This window comes from Physcomitrium patens, chromosome 19 (assembly GCF_059467195.1).
Source record: "Physcomitrium patens ecotype Gransden chromosome 19, ASM5946719v1, whole genome shotgun sequence".
Taxonomy (NCBI): domain Eukaryota; kingdom Viridiplantae; phylum Streptophyta; class Bryopsida; order Funariales; family Funariaceae; genus Physcomitrium; species Physcomitrium patens.
Window position 1 is genome coordinate 13,650,674 of NC_143428.1, and position 24,196 is coordinate 13,674,869.

The following is a 24,196-nucleotide window of genomic DNA, read 5'->3' on the forward strand; positions in this document are numbered from 1 at the left end:
ACAAAAAGAAAAGAAAAAAATCTGACATTTCATATTGCCTGAAACAATTGTAAACAAGTATTTTAGATGTTTTTAGCTATTACAATCACTGTTAAACACCATATTCCATTAAGTCTATATTATTTCATACTCTAGAAATCAAATCGCCATACTTTTTTTGTAACCTAATGTAAAAAAACTCTAATATCATACTACGATATGATTTTTTAGAAAAGAAGTTTGAATCAACTTTTTAAAAATAATGAAATACATACACTGTACAATCCAAACTATAAAGGTCAAAACCATTATCATGTGACATGGCCATACCGACAACATACAAATTGTGATTTTCAGAACCTCTTCATTCCACCTCTCTCTCCCCCTGTTATTTTATTTTAAAAAGCACAGCCACTTTAACAGGGAAGAATACAAAACTATTATTAATAATGTTAATGTCAAATACTTGTTCAACTAAAAATAGTCACAAAACGAGAAAATGGTCATTCTGTCCAATAATGTAACGACATCGTGCACAACTGTCCCCTCAGAACCATTGTAAGTCTATTTCATTTTCATATGATTTGATTCCGAGTGAAAGCCACTTGCATAGAAGTAGCTTCAAGTCCAACTCCATTTCTGCCTAGTGTTTGAATCTTCATCTGCCGACCCAGCATGTCACTCATCATTCAATAGCTCAGAAGTGTTTTTAATTCTCTGTTTATCCTTAATTTTGGGAGGCAATTGCGAGTAGGATTAAGCTGCTAGTGACCTCCCTGTCAAGGGAAAAAGGATGACATGCTTCTACGTCGCATGACATACTTCGATGAGGAATTGAATATAAACTATGTTACAGTACTATCCCCTGAGACGAAATCAAGTTTGTAGTCTCCTGGCATGGTTGAGAATGGCTGCTGCACCAGCATCTTTAACAGGTTTCTCATTGGTAGATTGGGTGGCAGCAGTGTTTTCAGGTACAGGAACAGGCTCAGGGATATCAACCAGGCGCTCCATTGTTGCCAATTGATCGTAGGGTGCTATCTGCAAGACACAAGCATTTGGCACTGAGTGACATGAGAAATTTGCGAGAACCTTGATCAATGGTATTCAGTGACTGCATCACGTTGCTGAAGCTTGAAGTAAGGCTTTGAAATTGACACTTGCCTGACTGAAACCATCCGGCCAGTTAATGGCAGCGGCGTAGTTGCCCATCGGTCTGATGCTCTCTGGAGCAAGATCTTCAGCAACATCAGTATACCGCAGCTTTTGCTCACCGGACCACTCGTCCTGCATTCGAACACAAGGTCAATTTCATACTCAGGTTGGTTCGCATCCTGCAGTTCTTCTCTTATGCCAGCTGAAAGTGAATGTACATCACAGAATTGAATTCTTACTGAACGTCTCATCCTCCGCAAAATGACTTATAGCATCCTAAATCCCAGCAGTTCAGAGTGGATATCATACAATGCTTTTGGCAGATCTGTCATTTCGGCGAACGGTGGCGGGGTGCAGCAAAAATTCCTCCGTTGTTCCAGGAACCTTTACTCGAATTGCATTTATGGCCTTGTCATACATGACAGCAGTTGACACTGCAGGTGAAACATATGTCAGCTTACGAAGGAGCGTTACGTAAAATGGCTAGTAAGTCCCCATATCACTGGACTTTTGTTAAAACTAAAATCTCCTTTTACTTTAATTTGAGATGAACAAGCAATGTAATGTTGAAATTCAGAAAGTCTCATAAGAAATTGATCTCAATCAAAGGGATGTTTAAGCTATGTCCGCAAATTCTGACCTAACCGATGCACCTGAATAAGCATGTATCAGTTACCTGCTTGTCGAAGCTTGGCACATTGTTGCACTACGCAAACCCCAACGTCTGAGAAGATATTGGCAACTTGGCCTTGTGGGTCCACAACTACTTCTGGGTTGCCGGTATCTCCAGCTGCTGAGAGCTGCAAGTGTCAGCAACAAAAAAAAAGTTAAAATCGTAGCCCTCCAGGATTGAATTCCACGTGTTCTAAAATTACAAAGTCTCCATACAGTGCTGTCACGACGAAGCCCAAGAAATCTTAAAGATATCACAAACGTTCATGAATTGGAGAACTTACTTCCGGTCTGATGGGGAGCTCGAACAGATGCGGAATGCCGAACTGTTCAACTACCTGGACAAACATTCTGGATTACTACATGATCAACAAGCCCAAAGATCATCTACGAACACCACAAGAAAAAAAAATTCGTTCATTTTAAAATTTTAGAATTTCTGACTTGATGGAACATAACTTTAAAAATTTCACAACGTAAATAACCGGGTATCGAAGATCACTAGGGTAAAGTTATGAGACGTCAATAAGGGAGTACCTTGGAACCAGAACCCTTTCCAAATGGATAATAGCGCTTATCATCACCTTCAAAGAAACACATATTCTCCACAACGGCAATGCATGGGACCTGCAGGGTTAAGCAAACAATGCACCTGTTAAAGAGACTTAAAACTTAAGGTTTACGGTCCAGTACCCCTATTATCAGATCTAATGCACAGCTCCAGTGGAAATTGAAATGTCAAGTAGATTAAGAAATGAGAGTGAGAATAGACCTTAAGTTTGGAGAACATGCGCACTCCCTTGGCCACATCTATGAATGCCAACTTCTGAGGTGTTGTAACAATGACGGCTGCTGTCAACGGCACCACCTGAACGACGAGAGCATAAGAGAGAGAAATCCATGTGAAATAAATATATGTCAAACAACTTAGTTGAAAGTCTGCTTACAATAGACTAACCAATTCGAACCATAGTTTGCCATTTTACCCTACATTATCATTTCACTAAGATCCTGAGGGACACACCCTAGCAACAAGTTATATTGAAGACAACCTGGCATAAGGTCAGCTGAATATCCCCTGTACCAGGCGGCATGTCAATCACCAAGTAGTCCAACTCGCCCCTGCAACCATGCATTCTTCAACTTCCAGAACTTCGAAAGAGGGCTTAAAGTACAGCAATTGAACTACTCTACTAAGAAAATAAACAGTTTACAATAAAAGAAAATCAAAGACGTGAACATGGAATAGGCTGGTAGCTATACCAGTCTGTAGTAGTAAGAAATTGATTGATAACTCCAGAGACCATGGGTCCCCTCATGATAGCGCTGCCCTGGCCGGCATAGCCAAATGACACAAGTTTCACTCCGAGGTACTCGGTTGGAATAATCGCTCTTGTCTCCGGATTCTGCAACGACAAGACATAGATGATTCGAGATGTCCGGAGCTCGCGTAATCACACATATAGTAGCGATCCAGTTCAGTCAAAGTAATAGAGACCAGGATCGACGCTCATCCATGACTAATCCCAAGGGCCAGGGGATCTACTTACCATTTGCAATACTTTCACTTCTGGTGACACCATAGTTGGCAGGCTGGGACCATATATGTCGGCATCGAAGATGCCAACCCTTGCACCCATTTGTGCCAGTGAATACGCAAGGTTTACTGCCACTGTGGACTTCCCAACTCCACCCTGCACAAAAACAATATGAAAAGCAAACTCTGGACTCTAAAGTATAGAGCTTGTAGGGTTGATCACGTTGCAGGGTTTCGCGAGCAAGGACATATACTGTGCAAGAGAAAGGAGTTGGACAAAAATAACCATACAGGACTAGCTGCAAGTTGATTAGATGCTTTAAAGGACAGAAACAATGGAGATTTACTACTACCATGCCGAAACTATGTAAGGGCAGTGTTCAGGGCACCTTGCAACTTGAAACCGCCACAATGTTTGAGACTTTCTTCAGACCAGCAGGGACATCATCTGCGATAAGAGGCTTGGCAGGTTGTGCAGTCATTTTTACATTAACCCCCTTGACCCACGGTATTGCTGAGACTTTCTCCTTGGCTTGTTGCTCAAACTGTTCCAGACAAGATCGATTAGGCGAGCATGAATATGAATATCCACATCGACATATGAAATTCATTCGGGGTAGATTATGACACGAGGCATTACTGCATTGTCGCCTGGGATACAAATCTTCAAGCAGAAAAGCCTACCATGTCCTTCACTGGGCAAGCGGGCGTCGTGAGCTCCAGCTGAAACGAGACCTGAAACCGAACAAACGATTGTTCATTCCAGTTCCAACACAGCCGCACTTGTGCGTATGAAATTTGATGATCAGCGAATAGGATGAAATCTAGAATATGTGATTACCTCGCCGGTGGATTCATCAACAGTCAGTTCCTTGACAAACCCACATGTAACAATGTCCGTCCCAAAATCGGGGTCGATAATTTGTGACAAAGCGCCGAGAACATCCTTCTTCGCGGTTTCTAGGGACAACCCTGTTGAGGCTGGAGAGTCTATCAACCCCCCAAACTAGTCAATAGACGAAACCTGGTGTGTATGTGTCAGTGTATTTAAAAACAAATATACAGTGCAAAGGGAAAAATTATCAGCAGCTTACCTTGAACATTTGTAACAGTAGGTTCACTCCTGCTCATTGCCAAAACAAGTGATTCTTTCCTGTGAGAAGAATTCTTCAGAACCGGGATTTTGAGTGACCTTGATCTGCAATAACACGAGTCAAATAAATAAATCAATCAATAATGAACAAACAGTGAGAGAGAGAGAGAGAGAGAGAGAGCGAGAGAAAGAGAGAGCAAAAATTGGGTATTCAATCATCTACAATCGATTCGACCACGTTTAAGAGTGAATTTAATACCCTATCTAAAACACCATGATAACCTCGACAAATGCCCATATCCCACTAAATGCACAACAATAGGGTTTAAGAAAATCTACCACCCCACACTACCTCGAGTCGCATCTTCTTTCTACTCTTCTAACTAAACAAATTACAAACTAGTTGTAACTCAGCGTGTAAGATCACAAGCACTTCACCAGCATCAGAAATGGGTACTCAATTCGATTCGCCCAACCCTCAAGCGCTTCTCAGCTGGAAAAAAACACTTCAATCCGTGAACACGAGAGCTAGAATTTCATTCACTACAGCGTCGCCGGAGATTCCCTTGTAGACGGTGCTCATTCGTTTTGCTGTCTCATTCCATCCACGATATCACGCAGTTCCGATAGCGTAGAATTCAGAAGTAGAAGCAACAAACCAACAAGCGACCAAGGTACACATACCTGTATGCTAAGCTACCGCATTTGAGGCGGCTTCCTCCGAGGGCAGCAACAGCCTGCACCCTAACCCCAAAGCCTCCAACTGCGACCTCCATGGACTTGTGCACGGCTCTGGAGAGTTCAGATGGACTCTGCAACCGCGCAGTTGCTGTTGCTGTTGCCATCTCTCACAACACACGCTCAGCTCAAACTGCTCAAGAGCTCCGACCACACCGCAAAACCGGAAATAAGCCCCAGAAATCTCTGATTTAACCGAGACCCCGTTCGTGTTTGAGTCCGGAGCTCAGCAACGGAGCAAAGACCACGAATTTAAAGCAGTATTTTGAATCGAGCAGGTGTTGGGGAAACTGGTGATTCTTCTTCGGCACACGCCGTCGCGCCTTCCTGAGGGAGGAAGCTGAGGCTTTGGCCTCACGCAGGGAATCAAGCGAGAGAGATGAGTGGATAACGAATGGATAATCCATCCCCCGTTCCCCTCCTTCGTTCTCTACGCTCTCTGAGGTTGTGTACTTTGGGAACGGAGTGCTCTGATAGAGTACTGGTTCGGTTCTGGTAGCGTCTGGCTTGGGGTCGTTGATTCTTGCGCGTGGACCACAAATGGGATGTAAGCATCTATGCTATTTTTACTTTTGATTTATTTCTTCAAATATTTAATCTTATTGATATTATATAAAAAATAAATAATATTATTTTTAATTTATATTTTTATAAATTTATAAATATATATATATATATATATATATATATAGAGAGAGAGAGAGAGAGCTGTTATAATAAATATTCTACTCGTATGTTTAACTATTCAACTATGAATCATGAAAATATTTAAAATGTTTAAGGTTCAAAAGCATTGGAATTAAATTCATTTTCCCAACAACATATTTGAATTTTATTATTGAAATTTGAAAATGATAGATGGATTCAAAGCTCTATTGTATATTTAAGGTAACTTCCAACAATTATATGGTCCTTTATTTAATTCCAAGTTGGTGCTAATATGATTCGTTTTTTCTTATAATAAACAAAACTTTCTTAGATTAATTTAGAAGACTTTATTCCCTGGGTTGTTTCTTAACACCCTTTGGCTATAAGTTTAGGCTACCAATTCTCATCACCACTTGGTTATGAACCAAGCAGGCATGCTAAAAGTTTTTAGACATGCCTAAACTTTTCATTGGATAAATATTAATTTTAATTATCTATCCTCTATGTTGCCTATGTGGAGGTTGATTCTTGGTGGTCAACATTTCACATCTTTTTTAAAAACTTAATAGTAATTATTCAAATCAAATTGTTTTTCAAGGATATAATTCAAAGCAAGAAAAATAAAAAAATAAAAAAATAAAGGTAAGACATCTATATATTTATATATATATATATATATATATATATATCTATATATATATATTTATCTATATATATATATTTATCTATATATATATATATATATATATATATATATATTCACACACACACACACACACACACACATATATATATATATATATATATATATATAGGGATACAAGTTCTTGATTTTTTTATAAAATCAAAAGGTGTGATTTAAATATGAAAATTTGTAATTACAAGCAAATAATAACTTTGGTCTATATATAAAGATATAAAAAACATAATAAGGCACTTACATTGGCAACAAGACCTTATCTTAATTATCTCTAGTAAGATATTATGTTTTTAAAAATAGATTATAAAATTAATTATATATTTAAAAATATGTAAATATGTCTATTTATAAAAAATTAATTTTTTGTGTAAAAATAAAAATCATATTTACATAGAATTATTACAACAATTTATCATGTTTATATATTCATACATTAAATATTTAAAATTCAAAGTAAAATATTAAATGTTAGTTAAATTTTAGATTATAAAAGATAAAAAAAAAATCATTTAAAACTAATTGCTATTGTGAAGTTGTCTTCTTTAACATATATAAGTATAGTAGATATTTTAAATAAATAATATAAAACTATATATATATATATATATATATATATATAAATGTATCCAAAATTTTAAGTATTTCTGATAATTTACTAATAAAATAAATTCATAATACAAAGCTTAGACTTCATTTGCATGTTTTTGTTTATAAAAAATTACAATAAATATTTACATCTCCAAATTCAAAACATATACTTTTAATTTTTTGTACCTTGAAATAAATTATATTCCAGAAAAAATTATTATGAGTATATAACTGAAAAATAAATCTACTAATTCATGAAAATAAATTTCAATAAAAATCGTTAGCAAGGTATTTTAAATATACATTAAATATCTCAAACATGTTCATCATAGGCTATGGACTATATAAAAAATTGAAATTAACACGTGAATTATATATAAATTAATCAGTTAAGAATGAATTAAAAAAATTGTATGTGCAAAATTATGAAACTTGAATGTAAATAAATCTTACAAATAAAGGAAAAAATAAAATAAAAACAAGATAATTAAATTTTTTCTTAGTTTTGAATGATTGTTTCTGAAATATGTCTTCACAAACTTCAGGAGAATTTCATACAAACTCGTGGCCAACAGAAGGACTTGTTTCTGTTCCTAGTTTATTTCCCCATAGTTTGTTTTTGTACTACATTTATTCATATATATATATATATATATATATATAATTAGAATTGTGAATTAGTAAAAACAAATTGTATAAAATAGGCTGAAAAATATCATTTTTTATTTATGCAAAACACACAAACATAAATGAAAGTAAAGTATACACTCCAAGCCTCTAAATTCTTCAAAATAAAAACAAAATCATGGACCAAAAGCAGAACATGCATATAAATATTAAAAATAAAAATAGGATAAAATTTTATATTCAAATGGTTTTTAATGACCTAGCTACTGTAACTTGCAATGTAATAATTACATTAATTAATGAGACCTAAAATTTTAACAAATTTAAAAAATACAAGAATATTGTACATATCATTTTCAGATGATGTTTCCATGTTGATATTGACTTATTTTTACTCTCAGTTGTTGCTACAATAAAATCAATATTATTTTCTTTTTTCCTCATTTATTTCTTGAACAAATACAACATATTTTTAAAAAGTAAAATTTCCTAATTAGTTCATGAAAATTAAAAGAATACACGTGAATGTATGTATATATTAATATATTTATGTAAAACTATTTCTCAGAGAAAAAAATAAATACATCTTTAATTCCATCATTAATCATTACTACTGATCACAAAGATCATATTTAATTACAAATATCCTACCTTGAATCGTTTGTTTGACTCAGTATGTCTTGTAAGACTTGCTTGGTGGATGATATCACAATTTCCTAATTACATTTTTTTAATATAAAATGAATAATATTTTATTTGATTCTTATAAATTCATTTTTTTTAAATTAAAAAGACAACTACCTTTGTCACAAATCAGAAGTATTGAAAGTTGGGCATGGTGTAATGTACTTTAGTTTTATCAGTATCAAATTGAACAATTGATTTTATAAAAAAAGTTTTTATATATATATATTTACAAGTATACCATATGAAATATTATATTTTATTGATGGAGTTTATACAAACTGTAAAAAGAAATCATAACTTCATCACATATAGTAATAAAAAAATATGATCTTTCATATTGTATACTTGTAAATATAATGTACATTTAAAACATTGGATATGTTTTCATATCAAACAATTGACAAGCAGTACTTAAGAACAGCAATGGTGTATTATATATATATATATATATATATATATATGGTTAAAAACAACATACGGCTTGTAGCACTTTGAATATGTTATAATCTTTTTACATTAATTTAAACACACCTGAGTGTCACGAAGGTGTTGTATTCTCAAGGTTTTTACATAAACACTTCATTATCAAATTCAAAAAAATGAAAAATAGCATTATTATAATACAAACATTCAATCAAAAAAGGAAAAACCGTAATTATATAAAATAACACACTTGATAGCACACCAATTATATATAAGAGCATGTTAACTGGACCTTACTTTTTACTAAATTTATCTACCCGTGATGAAGAGTGTGGTAATCACAATGAATATGGTTGGTTTTTATTGGTTGCAGATCCAATGGTAGAGAAATGAATCTAGAGGTAATTTTTACTTTTCATGATGGTTAGGATAGGTGGGTCGATTTAGTAAAAACTTGGGACTACTTAACATTCTTGTGTACATATATATATATATATATCTGTGTCTCTGTATGGAGAAAGAGAAATCCAATCAATACTTTTTAAATTGAAAAAAATAAAAAATGAACAACAAGAATTGCATGATATACCCAAACTAAACATCCAGGCTTGAGATGACCTGGATGAATGGTGGACGTAATTCATCACCCAACATTCGTTACTAAAATCCTGCTGCGGATGGGTGTGAAGGCGTCACAAGCGCGGGACGGCGGCAGCGGCAACGGTAAGGAGCGGCAGAGGGCGGCAGAAGGCGGCAAAGAAGCGGCGGAGGGCGGCAGGGAGGAACAAGGTACAGGCACAGCAGCCTAACATATTTCCACGAGGCTGGCCGCGCCAGGAAGCACAGGCTCGTCGCACATGATCGGAGAATCAGCGTCACGGACTCATCACCCTCTGCATGCGGAGGAGGAGGAGCGCACACACTCACACACTAACACTCACACACAATCTGACGAAGGAAGAAAGGCTGCGGCGGACAGAATCCCTGCGCCAATCCATGGAACAGATCGATAGATAGATAACTTAGATGCATGCATCCCCTTTCCTCCCTCCCCTTGCGGCGATCTCACCTGTTTGGGTAGCGGCATGACAAGGCCTGGCTGGCTGGCTGGCTGGCTGGGCTGGGCTGGGCCCCAGATAAGGCTCCTCTTGGTCTGCGCACGCTCCCTACCCATCTTTAAATTTCAGGCACAAGTTTTTTCCTGGATGGATGTATGCCGATGCAGAAATTGTGGACGGAGAGAGGTGGGCTTTTGGTAAGGCTTTTAAGTGTGAGCAGTGGCCAATCGGTAGGGGCATTCTCGGCGAACTGATTTGTTGGGCACTCGCGTATTCCTGCAGCTGGGTGTTTTCTGCGAGAATTTGCGAGAACCCGTGAGAATTTGTGCGCAGTTAGGGAGGCGTGGGTGATCAGCGATGGCGAGGAAGCTCGCAGTGCAGGTATACAATGCGGGAGGTCACTTGCGCGTGGTCAGCACCAAGCCTATGCCGGGTAACCAATGGATTCAAGCGCTCACTAGCGTCGGCTGCCGTGTTGAGGCGAGTCACTCATTGCCTCCTACTCTTTTACGATTCGGTCGTTGGTTGCATCTTTGAGTGGGATTTTTTTTCCGGAATTTGGAGGACTCGTGGAGAGAATGGGTTGTGCGGGTATGGAGTAGGGGAGTTTGTCGATTGGTCCGTAGTTGTCTGTAGACTCTGTAGTTGTTCAATTGGATGGAGCGCTGTCTTGTAGAGTAAATTGGTTTGCTTCCTCCCTTGCTACAGTGAATTGATTGTTTGGCTGAGTTCCGGACATTACAATGGTTGAGACGATGCAGTATTCAAAAATTTAGTCAGCCTCTTAACTATAATGAGAGGTCGGCGCTGGTCCCGAGGCCTAATAGCTGTGGCAGCTTAATCGCTCTAACCCCAATTACACCGGGGTTAAAGAAATAGCCATGGCTTATGTCACGGTATCTTACATCCAAATTGTTTATACATGGAATTCAACCCTTCGCAGGTTTTTTTTTGTTTTTGTTTTATTTTTATTTTTTAGTGTTCTGTGGAATCAACGCTTGTAAGGTACCGAGTCTCAAATAGGCGGGCAGTTAAAGCTCTGAACTATTGAATGGAAAGCGCCAGTGTCTTCCCAGGTCATTGGTCAACCATCTTCTCCTGTTGTGGATGGCGATCCAGGGTGAGTAATTCGTGTAGGCTGTTGAATTCTAAGGTTTGAATCTGCTTCTAACTCCGCGTAATTCTGTGAAATACAGGTGTGCGTAGAGAACAAGACCATACTCAGTGTGGATGATATCCTCTCTCTCATTGGAACCAAATGCGACGGCGTTATTGGGCAGGTAGGCTAAGATCTGCACTGTCACCAAAGTGCTTTCGAATCTACTGTGTTGTCGACTGAAGTCTAGTCCAGGTACCTGCTCCGGGTAGTAGTTTAATCGATGCCATTTGTATGCAGTTGACAGAGGACTGGGGTGACGTTCTCTTCGCGGCCCTGAAGAAGGCTGGTGGACATGCCTATAGCAATATGGCAGTCGGTTACAACAACGTGGACGTAGAGGCTGCTACTCGACATGGCATTGCCGTTGGAAATACCCCGGTATGTATCGCAGATATGAGACCACCTGTTTCTTTAAAAAGATCTGCAGAATATGAGTAGGATAGTCAACATGTTTTGGAAAGAAACGAGGAAGCTGAAGAGCTCTGGAGAGGACATGAACATATTGGAAGTCATTTGCAGGGTGTGCTCACGGAGACGACGGCGGAGCTGGCAGCAGCTTTGACTCTCTCGGCAGCCCGGCGCGTTGTCGAAGCTGATGATTTCATGCGTGCTGGCAAATACGAAGGCTGGCTTCCTACTCTGTAAGTGCTCTGTATTTTCACGCTCTTATATTCAGAAAAGAGATCGGCTTTGTTTTTTTGAATTCATCTTTATATTTATTTACTTCGTCGATGTGAAATTGAGTTAATGATGGCTGAATGCTGCAGGTTTGTTGGAAACTTACTCAAAGGTCAAACGGTGGGCATTATTGGAGCTGGGAGAATTGGAACTGCATATGCACGCATGATGGTATGCTTCACCTTAGCAACCACGGGTTTTCTTGTACAATGCTATCATAACTGCAACTCAGTTCTTCTCTTTGAACCTGCTTTACATCGATTGTCTCTTACTTTTCTCCCGTAGGTTGAGGGTTTCAAGATGAATGTCATCTACTACGACCTGTATCAGTCGACAAGATTAGAGAAGTTTGTCACGGGTAAGTACCCCAAACTTTTTGAGATCGTGATTCCGTATCTTTCCTGTGTTTTTTCTGTGCTCAAATCCAATCAGCCTGTCTGTTTATGTCAGAAGATGTGGAATTGCACATGTAAAAGGCATTTGATCTTCCCATTTTCAGAACCGCTTACAAAGGCATAATCTCAATTCAAATCACGTGGTGTTTTGCAGCATACGGCGAATTCCTTAAAACTCAGGGAGAGGCACCTGTACATTGGCGCAGAGCATCAAGCCCGGAGGATGTACTGAGGGAGGCTGACGTTGTATGACCCTACTCGAGCTACTTCTTTTATTTATTAGGATTAAGATTATGAAACTTTGCCAGTTCTTTTTGGTGTGCCTTAATGCACTTTGGATATAGTCTACCATCTTTGAGAATCTTACGTGGCTTTTCGTTTCTTGCTCATTTTTGGTCTTGGAATGTAGATAAGTCTGCATCCTGTTCTGGACAAGACGACTTATCACCTCATCAACAAAGACAGACTGGCTTTAATGAAAAAGGTTTCGTCATGCATCCTTTATTCGCATTTGATTTTACCCGAGTTTAATAATGATTTTGTTGCAACCGTGGCGTTGATGAGGTTACGCTTGAAAATGTGAGTATATGTTCTCGCATTTTTCTGCAGCCTGAATAATAGTAAGCCTTGAAGTTCATGTGATGAGTCGTGTAGAAGACTAGTAGCGAAATTTTGAGAATTTAGCGCGATCATTGGGTTTCATGTTCTCACATGCTCGTTTTCTAAAATGCAAATTCTAATGGAGGACTTGTATGGTTGAAACAGGAGGCCGTCTTGGTAAATGCTAGCCGAGGTCCCGTGATTGACGAAGTAGCTTTGGTGGAGCATCTCAAAGCTAACCCCATGTTCCGTGTTGGACTGGATGTTTTCGAGGTACTAGCCTCCACTTCCACAAGAATATGATTCGAAGAAATCGAAGTATTCAGTATATGCTTTGTGAAAGATTAACGACAGCCTCTGCTAGATATGTTCGGAAGAGTCGAACTATTTCGTTGACAGCAAGTTACGCTTGTGCTGAGCCTGACAGAGTTGTTTAACGACGAATCGGGAAACTTAAGTGTGGTAATGATCTGCAGGACGAACCTTACATGAAGCCTGGCCTTGGGGACCTTCCAAATGCTGTGGTCGTTCCTCACATTGCCTCTGCCTCTAAGGTACATTCTCTGATTTATCGGTTTCACCTTTTCTAGTTTTTTTTTTTTTTTTTTTTTTTTTTTTTTTTTTTCTGCTGTTGATGCATTTGTCTGATGAGACTCTACATCTTCAGTAATTTGGGGTACCGCTAATTCCTCGTTTTGAACCGTGAACAGTGGACGAGAGAAGGCATGGCAACACTTGCTGCCCAGAATGTTGCGGTAAGTTCACCTTTGCTATCTCCGTTCTAGAAGCCGTGACCACTTTCATACATCAATACGATAACTTGAAAATGTATTAGCAATGGTGTTGTAGTGATTGATGATGGATGGGTTCCTGTTCTATGCAGGCGAAGTTGAAGGGATATCCAGTGTGGCCCAACTCCAACAACATTGAGCCCTTCCTCGACGAGAGCAAACCAGCGCCAGCTGCTGCCCCAAGTATTGTTAACGCTAAAGCTCTTGGTATGTAACCATGACGTTTGTTTATTAATGAGTCACGTAATGATTATACTTCCTTCGGTGTTGATGACGGTCTTTATCAGATCTCTGCCACTGCTTTACAGTTAATATAAACAAGTTGATACTTTCCATGTTTCTGTTAGATCAATCAAATATTTACACACACAAGCTTCGATAGACCACTTCAAAAGTAACTGAATTGACTAATCATGTTATTACTGTCATTTGTGTTGGAATAATTTAGGTCTTCCAACTGGGGACGGAAGCAAATCAAGACTGTAAACATGGGTGCGGTTTCCAGAAGAAGACTCCGAAATCTCCAGAAGATCTCATGATATGCTTCAGTGTGTGCAAGCACAATCGTAATGTGAACTTGCCTGTATGTAGGCTGAGTTTGCTGACTTCAAGGTTAACATCGAGCTGCAGGATTTTTCGGTAGTATTTCATTCTTGCTGGTTTGATCATTTACTGACCACAAGCCTACTGTTAGTGTACATTACAGAAGGCGTAAGAGATATGACCTTCCCTACTCTTTTAGATTTCATTTTGATATGTTTTCCCAGAAGCTCGTAGCAGCTCAGTACCTCGTGAGATATCTGATACAGTGAGATTGTATTTATTTTGTTTAATAACATCCAAGTTAAGCTGTTTTACCAATGTCTTTGATGGTTTTGTGGCTAGTGAATCGAAATTTAAAGACTGTTCAAATTGCCTCATTTCATCAGTCTTCTAGATTGTGTGCAAGAATGTCTATAATGTAATCAGCTATTACATAATAGATATAACTTTTTATCATGGTATAGCGAATACTCTAAAAGACAGTTGTTCCAGCATGTACCAATCTGACGAAAAACATGCGTACTGCATACTGCTAGTTACAGATTTGATGTGAAGACGAGTCTGACGATGGGAATTTAAAAAATAAAAATAAAAAATGCTTTACACTCAACTGATGTGGTCATTTCCAAACCATCACAGATGGATGACTCCAATTTAAAATTGCATATGGAAAACTTTCCTTCATATTCTTTTCCAGGAGGGCTGAAGATGATTGTGTAAATAAATACATCAACAATCTAGATATTCAATTGACCAACTATCTTTGTTATTGATGTAAATGGCAATCAACTCCATTATGACTACTTATTTAATGAGATGGTTTTATAAGATTAGAGTCTTGAATCTATCATGTACATGACAAAAAGCTAAAAAACTTACACAAATTTATTTGAGATTAATAATTTATTTTATTTATAAAATGCAGAGATACAAATAATTGTATGTAGTTATTTGCACAAGATATTCTTTAAATTTAGATAATATACTACTATAACTTCAAGTATTTATACTTCTAGTATTAATATAGGAAAATAGTTCAACATTTTAACATCATCTTTTGTCTTCCAATGGTCCAAGATTTGGAACAAAACTTTTTCAAAAAATGAATTTGATTTACTTTGGTTTCATTAATTTTTAAAATTATTTTAATTTTAAATATGTGTATATATATATATATATATATATATATAAAATTAAAAAACCATAACAAAAATTATGAATGTATACATTAAAAAAATTAATGAAATTTCTTGTATATGTTAAAAAAATTAGAATAAGGATATGCTCTACCATGTTTAGAATATGTAATATGTATATTTTGATTCATTTCATGAGTTCTCATTTTACATCATCTCCAAAACCAAAACTTCCTAAAATCAACTTTGCTTTACTAAGCAGGGGAGCTTTGGAAGACTTTTGTAGCGTTGGAATATCTTAAACGGCGTCACGCCCCTGAACCACCAACTGCGCGACAAGGCCCTTTCACCGCGGAATGCCACTTGGAGGGTGCGCATTTACAAATCTGATCTGAGCAGGTTAGTGGATGCATGTGCCGCAGAATTTAGGACTGTGAGCTGTTCACTGACTTGGCAATTGATAAGAATAGAAAAAATAACTCCACGGCTCACGAGAAAGCCAGGCGTGGTTTAAGAACAAGGCTGCACACACTTTCAAGGTTTGCAACAAACGGTTTTGAGTTTGTGCTATGAACAGGTAGGCGATACAGTACTAAGTGCTAAAATAGCCAAAAACGTCTTGCTTTGAACGTGTTGCTGATCGAATAACACCATCTTCTGTGGTTTTTCACTAACAAGAACAATAGGCGCATAAGGTTTGGATGAAAACTAAAGAATTGAATTGTCGGATATCAGCAAGTAGCAAAAATTTATGATTTTGTTGGAAATTTAATGGAGTTACAAATACTACAAGATAAGACTTTTGTCTGGTACACCTTTTAGTCGATTTCAGGTCTTCACAAATGCAAAAATTTGTTTGCAGGATTTCAAAGCTAGGGAACAAATCAATCAAGCAGTTGCTCTGAGAAAATCTATATTACTATCTCTCTGCAGTGAAGAAACGTCGGGAAATCTTGTGTGAAGATCAGGTAAGTGCAATGTAAGTATTCGAATGGACTGATGAGTTAAGATCCTTTGAAACCACCCAAGAGCTGGAGAATCAAGGATTTAAAAAGCGTTATATCAAAGTGCCAGGTCACCGTAAGCTGGCTACAAGAGCTGCATTTGTTTTCATTGGTTTTTTTATTTTTGTTTTCTTTGTTTTCTTTGTCAATTACAAGAGGTGGGTTTGAGTCTGCGGCCAGCAGCTGCGGAGTCACGACGCTGGTATCAGATCATAATAGGGAATATCGAAGGAACTGGAAGTGTGGAGCTCGTTGGCGAGGAGGGAGTGGTCACGACACGCTTGTGGTCATGACCCTTAGTTCACAGTAGCTCTTGTAGCCAACTTACGGTGATTCAAATGAGAGCTGCTGAAGCGATTACCTCTCGAGGCCGGGCCGAGTTGCAGATAGCATGCGGATTTGCGATTGTTCATCGCAGTTGGAGTTGCCGATTGACATGGCGAGAATCAGGAGATCCGTGGTGCTCATACTAGTTGTAGCAGTGGTGATCATGCTGGTTGCCCAGGCTGCTGCCGGTGGCTCCAGCGGTGGTGATAGTGGGAAGAAGGGGAATGAGGGTGGCTCCATCGATGGCTCAAGCAGTGGTTCCAGCGGTGGTTTCAATCATTTGCTCTCGGGTAGTTTCAGTGGCAACATTCGTCGCAGCTCGAGGTCTTAATGTGACTGGTTTTCGAACTGCGATTCATTTTCAAACTGTGATTCATTATTTTTGAATCGTGATTCATTTTTGAACTGTGATTCATTTTCGTACTGTGATTTATTATTTTCGAACTGTGATTCACTCTATTGAGGTAAACTTGTACTTCTAGTATTCCATATATGTCTGCTACTGTTGATTGCTGAGGCAAATTTTTCATGCACAGGGTTATCTATCATAGCTATCACTACATAACGTTGCAAACATATTAGTAGTATTTTACACCAAGATTAAAACAAAAGAGTTTGTTGACGAGATCAAGGTACTTAGTCTCTGAATATTAAAAAAAAGGTTCTGAGGTTAAGAAATTAAACATCACTAATAAGTCAGTCAGATGGTTACAGTCTTAATTTGGTGTACAGTAGTCGTAGTGAGGCCTAGCACAATCTACCATTAACTGTTAGATTCATGAGGTTGAGAAATTAAACCTTAGTTGATTGTCTTGATGTTGCATCAGTTCATTTTCATTCATTTTTTAGTTTCTTCACATTTGATACAAGATGTGGAATAAGTGTAGGTTTTAACATAGAGCCTATTGTGGATTGCTAGCCACTAAGAATTAGTAATTGGACTAATAAAGCAACTATGGTTATGGTGATGAATTAACAAAGAATAGCTTTGATGATGGTCAACACTAGCCACATGTTCAAGTAAATTACATAGAATTTGAGAAGGTGCAAGGTGTGAATTGGCCATAAAATGCTAGAAGGTAAATATTTAATAATATGGATTGTACTTTGGAGTTGGTGCTCCCTTTCCATCTATATGTGCATGCTTTAAGACAACAAAACTTGCAACCAACCAATTGAATAAGCAGCCATTTTAGGAATTTCATGACTAGTCATGGAGGAGGAGTATAGAATTTTTGCAACCTCTTGTCTTCCTATCATCAACTACCAATTCTTTCAAGATTCTCTATTGTTGAAGATTACCTCCTCTTTTCACAATTTGACTAAGTGAGGATGGCGTTGTCATATTACGTGCTATCTTGCTTGAAAATGTACCGGACGTCTGGTTGTAGAAGATAAAACAATGTTTTGCAAGTATCCAAGTAGTCTAGTAGGTTTCAACCATCTAAATACAAACTATTTTGGATTTCAATGTAAAAGCTTAATCCCAATACAAAGTGCTTAGAAACACTATTTTTTATAACTTCAAGATATTATAAGTACAAATTCTTTTGTTGTTTGTTAGTTTTATTTTTTATTTTTTATTTTTTATTAGTAGTATTATTATTATTATTATTATTATTTATTATTTTTTAATTTTTAAACCCTAACACTAGACAATGAGCTTCGACAAGCTGTAATTCTCAACTTGATCATTCGATTGTTATAAAACTTCTACCACTAGTGTCTTTGCAAGTCTTCTAAATGCTCAAGAAGTTTCAATCCAATCTAACTTAGAGATTGTAAGAAAATATCGTAAATCCACATTGATGTCCCTTGATCGCCACTTAGAAAGTTGATGATAAACTTTGAATTACAATTTCTCCTTCTTTAATTGTTAATTCTCATTCAAACTTTGTGTGCAGCTCCGCCTTTAATTTTCCAACTTATTACACCAAAATTCACCTTATTCTAGCAAGTAGATCTCCAGATATTGTAGAAACCCTAAACAACCTCAATCTGTAAACTTCTGATATCTCTTTATACTAACGATCAAATATCCTCTATCCGTACCGTTAGATTAATATAAGTTTTTGCATGCACTTGGCATACTCAACCATCTAGATACCTCTAAAATTTCAACCGCAGATGTTTATCTAATTTCACAAAACATTCAAGAGTACTAGTCCTAACTTTATTGTAAAAAATCCAAATCACCAATACAAACACTGATTTTGAACAACGATTGCAAAGTCCTCCCAAACCCTATGAAATCAAGTCTTATATCTTTTGAAGGAGCTTGAAGCTAGCTCTCTGATCCAAAAAATCCCCTATTCTTCCGCCATGGATTCGGAATTGGAACAGCAGACCATGTTTCCATGGAATTCTCACCTCTAAGAAGATCTTTCCACGGAAAGGACGTTTCTCCTGAAACGGCATAGAGAACGGAACAACTTGAAATAGAACTGAAGCCTCTATAATCAGGACCTCATTGGATTGCCCAACCGAGTCAGGTCTCATACTAGATAAGAGACCCATAATAGGACCTAGATTGGATGTCCCCGTAATTGGGACAAATTAGCCCTTCGCATCAGGCTCACCCAAATGTTGAATTGGTCCTTTTCCCTTTTGTCAACTCATGGTAAGAATGGCTTGGACACATTCCACCCGATTTATTGGAGAATCTTGAGGACCTCAATTTATCTCCTCAATTTTTTTCTTGGCTTTGAATCTGCTGATCTCGATTATTGAAATTGATTGAAGCATTACATTGTTGATAAGTATGCCCCAACTGCTTGTAATTCCCACACATTAGCGCATAATTGTCACTAACTCTGGGATTGGAATATTTACTAGTATAATGACCAATCTGTCTACAACGAAAACAATGAAGTGGTCTTCTTGTACCTCCATTAGGCATATTGGGTGTCTCCATTGGTATATACCTACTAGGCTTATTCCTTGTAGGGTTAGAAAATGATTCTGATTGTCCTATTGCTACGGAGGGTACTTGGTTCGATGATGTTGGTAGAGCATATTATTGATGTTACGTATGGTCGTATAGCTTGCAATGGGATGACATTAACTAGCCCCTAAAATATTGGCATTGGAATTGGCCACTGTTTCTAACATCCAAGATGACTAAATATTAGTAAAATCTTTTTCATTTATATTTTCACCATATAGTCATGTTACAACACAACATCCATCCCCTCTGAACCTGTGCATCCTCTGGTATGTACCAAATAACCTAGTTGTCGTTTGATTCATAATATGTTCTCCAAGTCTTCGTCCAAATCATCTTCATCACTTTTGTTATCTTAGTCAAATTCATCTTTCTGTTGAGGAATATCTATGTCTTCACCAAGGTCTTTTATATTTATTTCTGTGTATCTTTGTTTAAATATTTTTACTCGCTTCTTTGTAATTGGTATTTTTAATCTTGTTCCATCTAACTCACACAATGAGTAAGTTGCATTATCATGAACAATTGTTACCACATATGGTCTAAACCATCATTTAGAAAACTTCTTTAAAGTACTATGTTGATTGTCCAAGCTATTATCATAGATCAAAATCCAACCACCTTCTTCAATTGTTTTAGGCCTCAATCGATGCTGCTTATCAAATCCTACCTTGTTTTATAACCTCGCTCCTTTTAACCTTCCTAATGCTATTTGCACATCTTTCAATGTTTGCTCTAATTGTTGAATTCTAATAGCTAGAAGTTCTTCTCTTGTCAATCCATCTTCCCATGGTAGCACACTCTAAGTAGGTACTTTTTCTTCAATTGGCATAATTGATTTTTGACATGTCATAAGCTCAATAGGCATATATTCCATTACTGAGCTATGAGTTGTTCGATCAGCCCATAATGCAAATGACAAAAGTCGTGGCCATTCTCTAACCTTCCCATTACAAGCTTTAACTAATGCTTTCACAATCGATGGGTGACGATGTTCACTTTTTACATTTCCTTCAGAATTATAAGGAGTAGTCAATGATAGTTTAATTCTATATCTTTCAAAGAATTCACGAGCTTCTTGTGCATTTAATTCTCTACAATCTGCAGTGATTTTTTCTACACATCCATAGCAGCAAATAACATCTTCAAGCAGAAATCTACAAATTCCTTCCATAGATTTTGTTCTCAATGCTCTTCTTTCTACTTGATTTGATAAATCTTCATGAGCTAAGACCAAATATCTCATTTGCCATAACCTGATTGGCATAATAACCAAATCAACAACCCATTTAAAATGAATACCTAGAGGATATGTAGGATGAAGACCATCTCGATGTCGTATATTAAAATACACTTGACAAATTTAACATGACTCTACAAATAAGAGTATATCTCGATACATATTTTTCCACCAATATTGTTCCTTAAGTTTAGCAAAAGTAGTCCAAATTCCTCTATGTCCTGCCCATAAACTATCATGAAAATCCTTTAATAATTTTTTGTTTCTCTTCTTTATTGCCTATCACTCTTTGTGGCATTTCAAATCCTTTCTTCGGTCTCTTCGATAAGAATCCTTCTTGAAGCAAAAATCTATATGTTTTTTTTTTTTTTTATTTGTTTAGATTTTTCTGTAGATCAATTTTCTTTCTTAGTCAAGGTATTCAAGTAATGACCAATATCCAATAATTTTCTTTCATAAAATTCTTTAAGAAATAGCTTGTCTTCTTTGTTAAGATTTAATACTAAATAGAATTTTGATCCAACATCATCAATGTCTTCAATCATTTCGTCTTCTCTTTCATATCTTGCTCGACATAGCATGTCTACTACTAAATTGTCTTTTCTAACAACATGCTTTAATTCTGGATTTAATGACTTAATATAAGTAATCTATCTTAATATTGTAATATCCAGCATTGAACAATTAGTAATTATTCCAAGTAATGGCAAACAATTTGTTTCAATTACTACTACTAGTGCACCAATCAAATAATCCCTTTTAGCTTTCATAGCCGAAATAACTTCCCAAAGTTCTCTTTTGACTTGCAAATATGCATGTTGACGAGTACTTAAAACTTTAGCTCCAAATCAAACTGCAAATCTATTTCCACTTGAATCATCTTGACCCACAACCCATCCAATAGCAATAGGACTAGTATCCAATGTAAGAATTACTTGTCTATTATAGTCATAATTAATTTTTCTTAAAATTGGAGGTGCCACCAATAACACCTTTAGCTTCTGCATTGCTTCAGTATACTTTCTTTTCCATTTAAATTGATAACCTTGATGTAATAATTCATACAATGGATCCACTACATGAACATAATGAGGAATCCATATACGATAAAATACACAAGCTCTTAAAAACTTGCATACTTCTGTTAAAAAGTCACATGAATCTTTCATCCTTCTAATTGCATTAACTTTGCTTGGATCTGGCTTTCTCTCATAAAATCCACACAAATGGCCAACAATAAGAACTTCTTGCAATCCAAATGTAGATTTTGCTCCTGAAAGTGTAAGATGAACCTCTTCAAGTCGAGTTAAAATCTTTTCACAATCTTGTATATGATCAACAACATATTTGTGACACCCTCTCTCATCTAAAGTTTCATCTTTTTTTCCTTCTTTACATCCTTTGATAGGAACATCATCTAAAAAAGGCATAGTTTTTTCAGGAATGAAGTCTCTTAATACCTTGTTCATCCCATTCATCATATGTGCAACTGAGTTAGTAGCACCTTGTGGGAGAGTACACATTTTAAGTAATCCAAGTGGCGTTCTCATAGTTATTAGATCTCTACTCCCATGCGTAAGTTGAAATTGATCATAACCCGAATATAAATCAACTATTGAATAAATTGCCCTTCCCGCAAACGCTTCCGCAAACTCATCTACTAAAGGTCCTATACCTGTATTTTTTTAAAGTTACTACATTCATTGGCTGCATATCTTGAATAAAACATAACGATCTATTTTTCTTAGGCATTGTAAACCAATGACTAGAATATGGAGCAAAAGAAGGCTTCAAAATTTTCATTCGCATCTTTTCTTTCAATAATTCCACCAATTTAGGTAAATGTGCCCTCATTACGGGAATTGGCCTTAAATTCCAACGCACATGAGGTATTGTAAAGATAACCATAGAAGCAACAACATTATGATCTACACATCTTATTTCACGAGACCCAAAGACAAATGATTTACCTTGTTTTGCAAGCATTTTTTTAAAATATTCAATTTCTATTGGAAATAAAGAACCATCCAATCTTCAATTCTTCAAAAGTCTCCTTTGTAAACTGATGTCCAATCTTCTTTGGATCTCTTAAACTCTCTTCTTTTGATGCTTCTTTTATTTGCTCCTTAGAATCTTCCGGTAAAGATCTGGTGTCATGTTGTAACACGACTATATCGTAAAAATATAAATAAAAAAGATTTTATTAATATTTAGTCATCTTAGATGTTAGAAACAATAGCCAATTCTAGTGCCAATATTCAGGGGCCAATTAATGTCACCCATTGCAAGCTATACCACTGTACGTGACATCAGCAATATGCTCCATCGGTGTCATCGAACCAAGTATCCTCCGTACCAACGGGATAAGCAAGATCATTTTCTAACCCTACATGGAATAAGTCTAGTAGGTATATATCGGTGGAGACACCCAATATGCCTGATGGGAGTGTAAGAAGACCACTTCGTTGTTTTTGTTGTAAATAGATTAGTTATTATGCTAGTGAATTTTCGAATCCCAAAGCTAGTGATAATTACGTGCTAATGTGTAGAAATTGCAAGCAGTTGGGGCATACTTATCAACATTGTAATACTCCATTCAATTTCAATAATTGAGATCATCAGATCTAAAGCCAAGAAAAAAATTGAGGAGATAAATCGAGGTCTTCAAGATTCTTTAGTAAATCGAGTGGAATGTGTCCAAGCCATTCTTACTAGGAGTCGACAAAAAGAGAAAGGATCAATTCAATATTTGGATGAGCCTGATGCGAAGGGCTAATTTGTCCCAATTACGGGGACATCCAATCTAGGTCCTGTTAAGGGCCTCTTATCCAATATGAAACCTGACTTAGTTGGGCAACCCAATGAGGTCCCGATTACGTAGGCTTCGATTCCATTTCAAGCTGTTCCGTTCTCTATGCCGTTTTGGGAGAAATATCCTTTCCGTAGAAAGATCCTCTTAGAGGTGGAAATTCCATGGAAGCACGGATTGTTGTTCCAATTTGGAGTCCAAGGCGGAAGAATAGGGGACCTCATAGAGTTAAAGAAAAAATGAGGAAAAAAAAGAGGACATTCAGAGATCAGGGATTTTTGGGGTCGGAGAGCGAGCTTTAGGCTCCTTCAAAAGGTGTAAGACTTAGTTTTCAAAGGGTTTGGGAGGATTTTGGCAATCGTTGCTCAAAGTCACTATTTATATTTTGAATTGGGTTTTATTTTTTTGCAATAAAGTTAAGGCTAGTACTCTTGACTATTTTGTGAAATTGGAGAAAGATCTACGGTTGAAATTTTAGAGATGTCTAGATAGTTGAGTATGCCAAGAGTATGCAAAAATAGTGTTAATCTAACGATACAGATAGAGGATATTTGATCATTAGTGTAAAGAGGTATCAGAAGTTGGCATATTGGAGTTGTTTAGGATTTCTATAATATCTGGAGATCAATTAGTTGAAATAAGGTGAATTCTAACGTGGTAAGTCG

General features: G+C 36.9%; 2 protein-coding genes across 4 annotated transcripts; one reads left to right on the forward strand and one right to left on the reverse strand.

Moving 5' to 3' along the window:
- Positions 1–521: 521 nt before the first annotated feature.
- On the reverse strand, positions 522–5,389 carry LOC112272814 (fe-S cluster assembly factor HCF101, chloroplastic). 2 transcript variants are annotated; one of them, XM_024500949.3, is made up of 16 exons: positions 5,121–5,389; positions 4,875–4,929; positions 4,438–4,541; positions 4,185–4,333; positions 4,028–4,078; positions 3,733–3,888; positions 3,357–3,500; positions 3,070–3,212; positions 2,859–2,928; positions 2,579–2,674; positions 2,344–2,433; positions 2,091–2,144; positions 1,811–1,934; positions 1,444–1,568; positions 1,144–1,266; positions 522–1,020 (listed from the first exon to the last, which is right to left on the reverse strand). In XM_024500949.3, exons 3-16 carry the CDS (start codon positions 4,472–4,474, stop codon positions 856–858), a joined length of 1,527 nt encoding a protein of 508 aa, XP_024356717.1. In that variant the 5' UTR covers positions 4,475–4,541; positions 4,875–4,929; positions 5,121–5,389; the 3' UTR covers positions 522–855. The 2 variants fall into 2 exon arrangements, with proteins under 2 accessions (XP_024356717.1, XP_024356716.1); XM_024500948.3 differs by lacking the exon at positions 4,875–4,929.
- A 4,760-nt stretch (positions 5,390–10,149) lies between these two features.
- Positions 10,150–14,385, forward strand: LOC112272755 (glycerate dehydrogenase). Of its 2 annotated transcripts, XM_024500833.3 has the most exons (13): positions 10,150–10,385; positions 11,102–11,185; positions 11,302–11,442; positions 11,584–11,705; positions 11,832–11,913; positions 12,028–12,100; positions 12,292–12,383; positions 12,547–12,621; positions 12,903–13,010; positions 13,214–13,291; positions 13,448–13,492; positions 13,621–13,735; positions 13,977–14,385. In XM_024500833.3, exons 1-13 carry the CDS (start codon positions 10,263–10,265, stop codon positions 14,012–14,014), a joined length of 1,176 nt encoding a protein of 391 aa, XP_024356601.1. In that variant the 5' UTR covers positions 10,150–10,262; the 3' UTR covers positions 14,015–14,385. The 2 variants fall into 2 exon arrangements, with proteins under 2 accessions (XP_024356601.1, XP_090100925.1); XM_090244799.1 differs by lacking the exon at positions 13,977–14,385 and having other exon boundaries at positions 13,621–13,743.
- Positions 14,386–24,196: the final 9,811 nt, after the last annotated feature.

What these genes read in the sequence shown, in the direction of transcription:
- LOC112272814 (XM_024500948.3), bottom strand. Translation starts at nt 5,281, where the DNA reads ATGGCAACAGCAACAGCAACTGCGCGGTTGCAGAGTCCATCTGAACTC. An exon ending in TGGCGGTTTCAAGTTGCAAG is followed by an intron (nt 3,501 to 3,732) that starts GTGCCCTGAACA and finishes GTTTTTGTGCAG; the next exon opens with GGTGGAGTTGGGAAGTCCAC. An exon ending in TTTCTTACTACTACAGACTG is followed by an intron (nt 2,929 to 3,069) that starts GTATAGCTACCA and finishes GCATGGTTGCAG; the next exon opens with GGGCGAGTTGGACTACTTGG.
- LOC112272755 (XM_024500833.3), top strand. Translation starts at nt 10,263, where the DNA reads ATGGCGAGGAAGCTCGCAGTGCAGGTATACAATGCGGGAGGTCACTTG. An exon ending in GACTGGCTTTAATGAAAAAG is followed by an intron (nt 12,622 to 12,902) that starts GTTTCGTCATGC and finishes TGGTTGAAACAG; the next exon opens with GAGGCCGTCTTGGTAAATGC. An exon ending in ACATTGCCTCTGCCTCTAAG is followed by an intron (nt 13,292 to 13,447) that starts GTACATTCTCTG and finishes AACCGTGAACAG; the next exon opens with TGGACGAGAGAAGGCATGGC.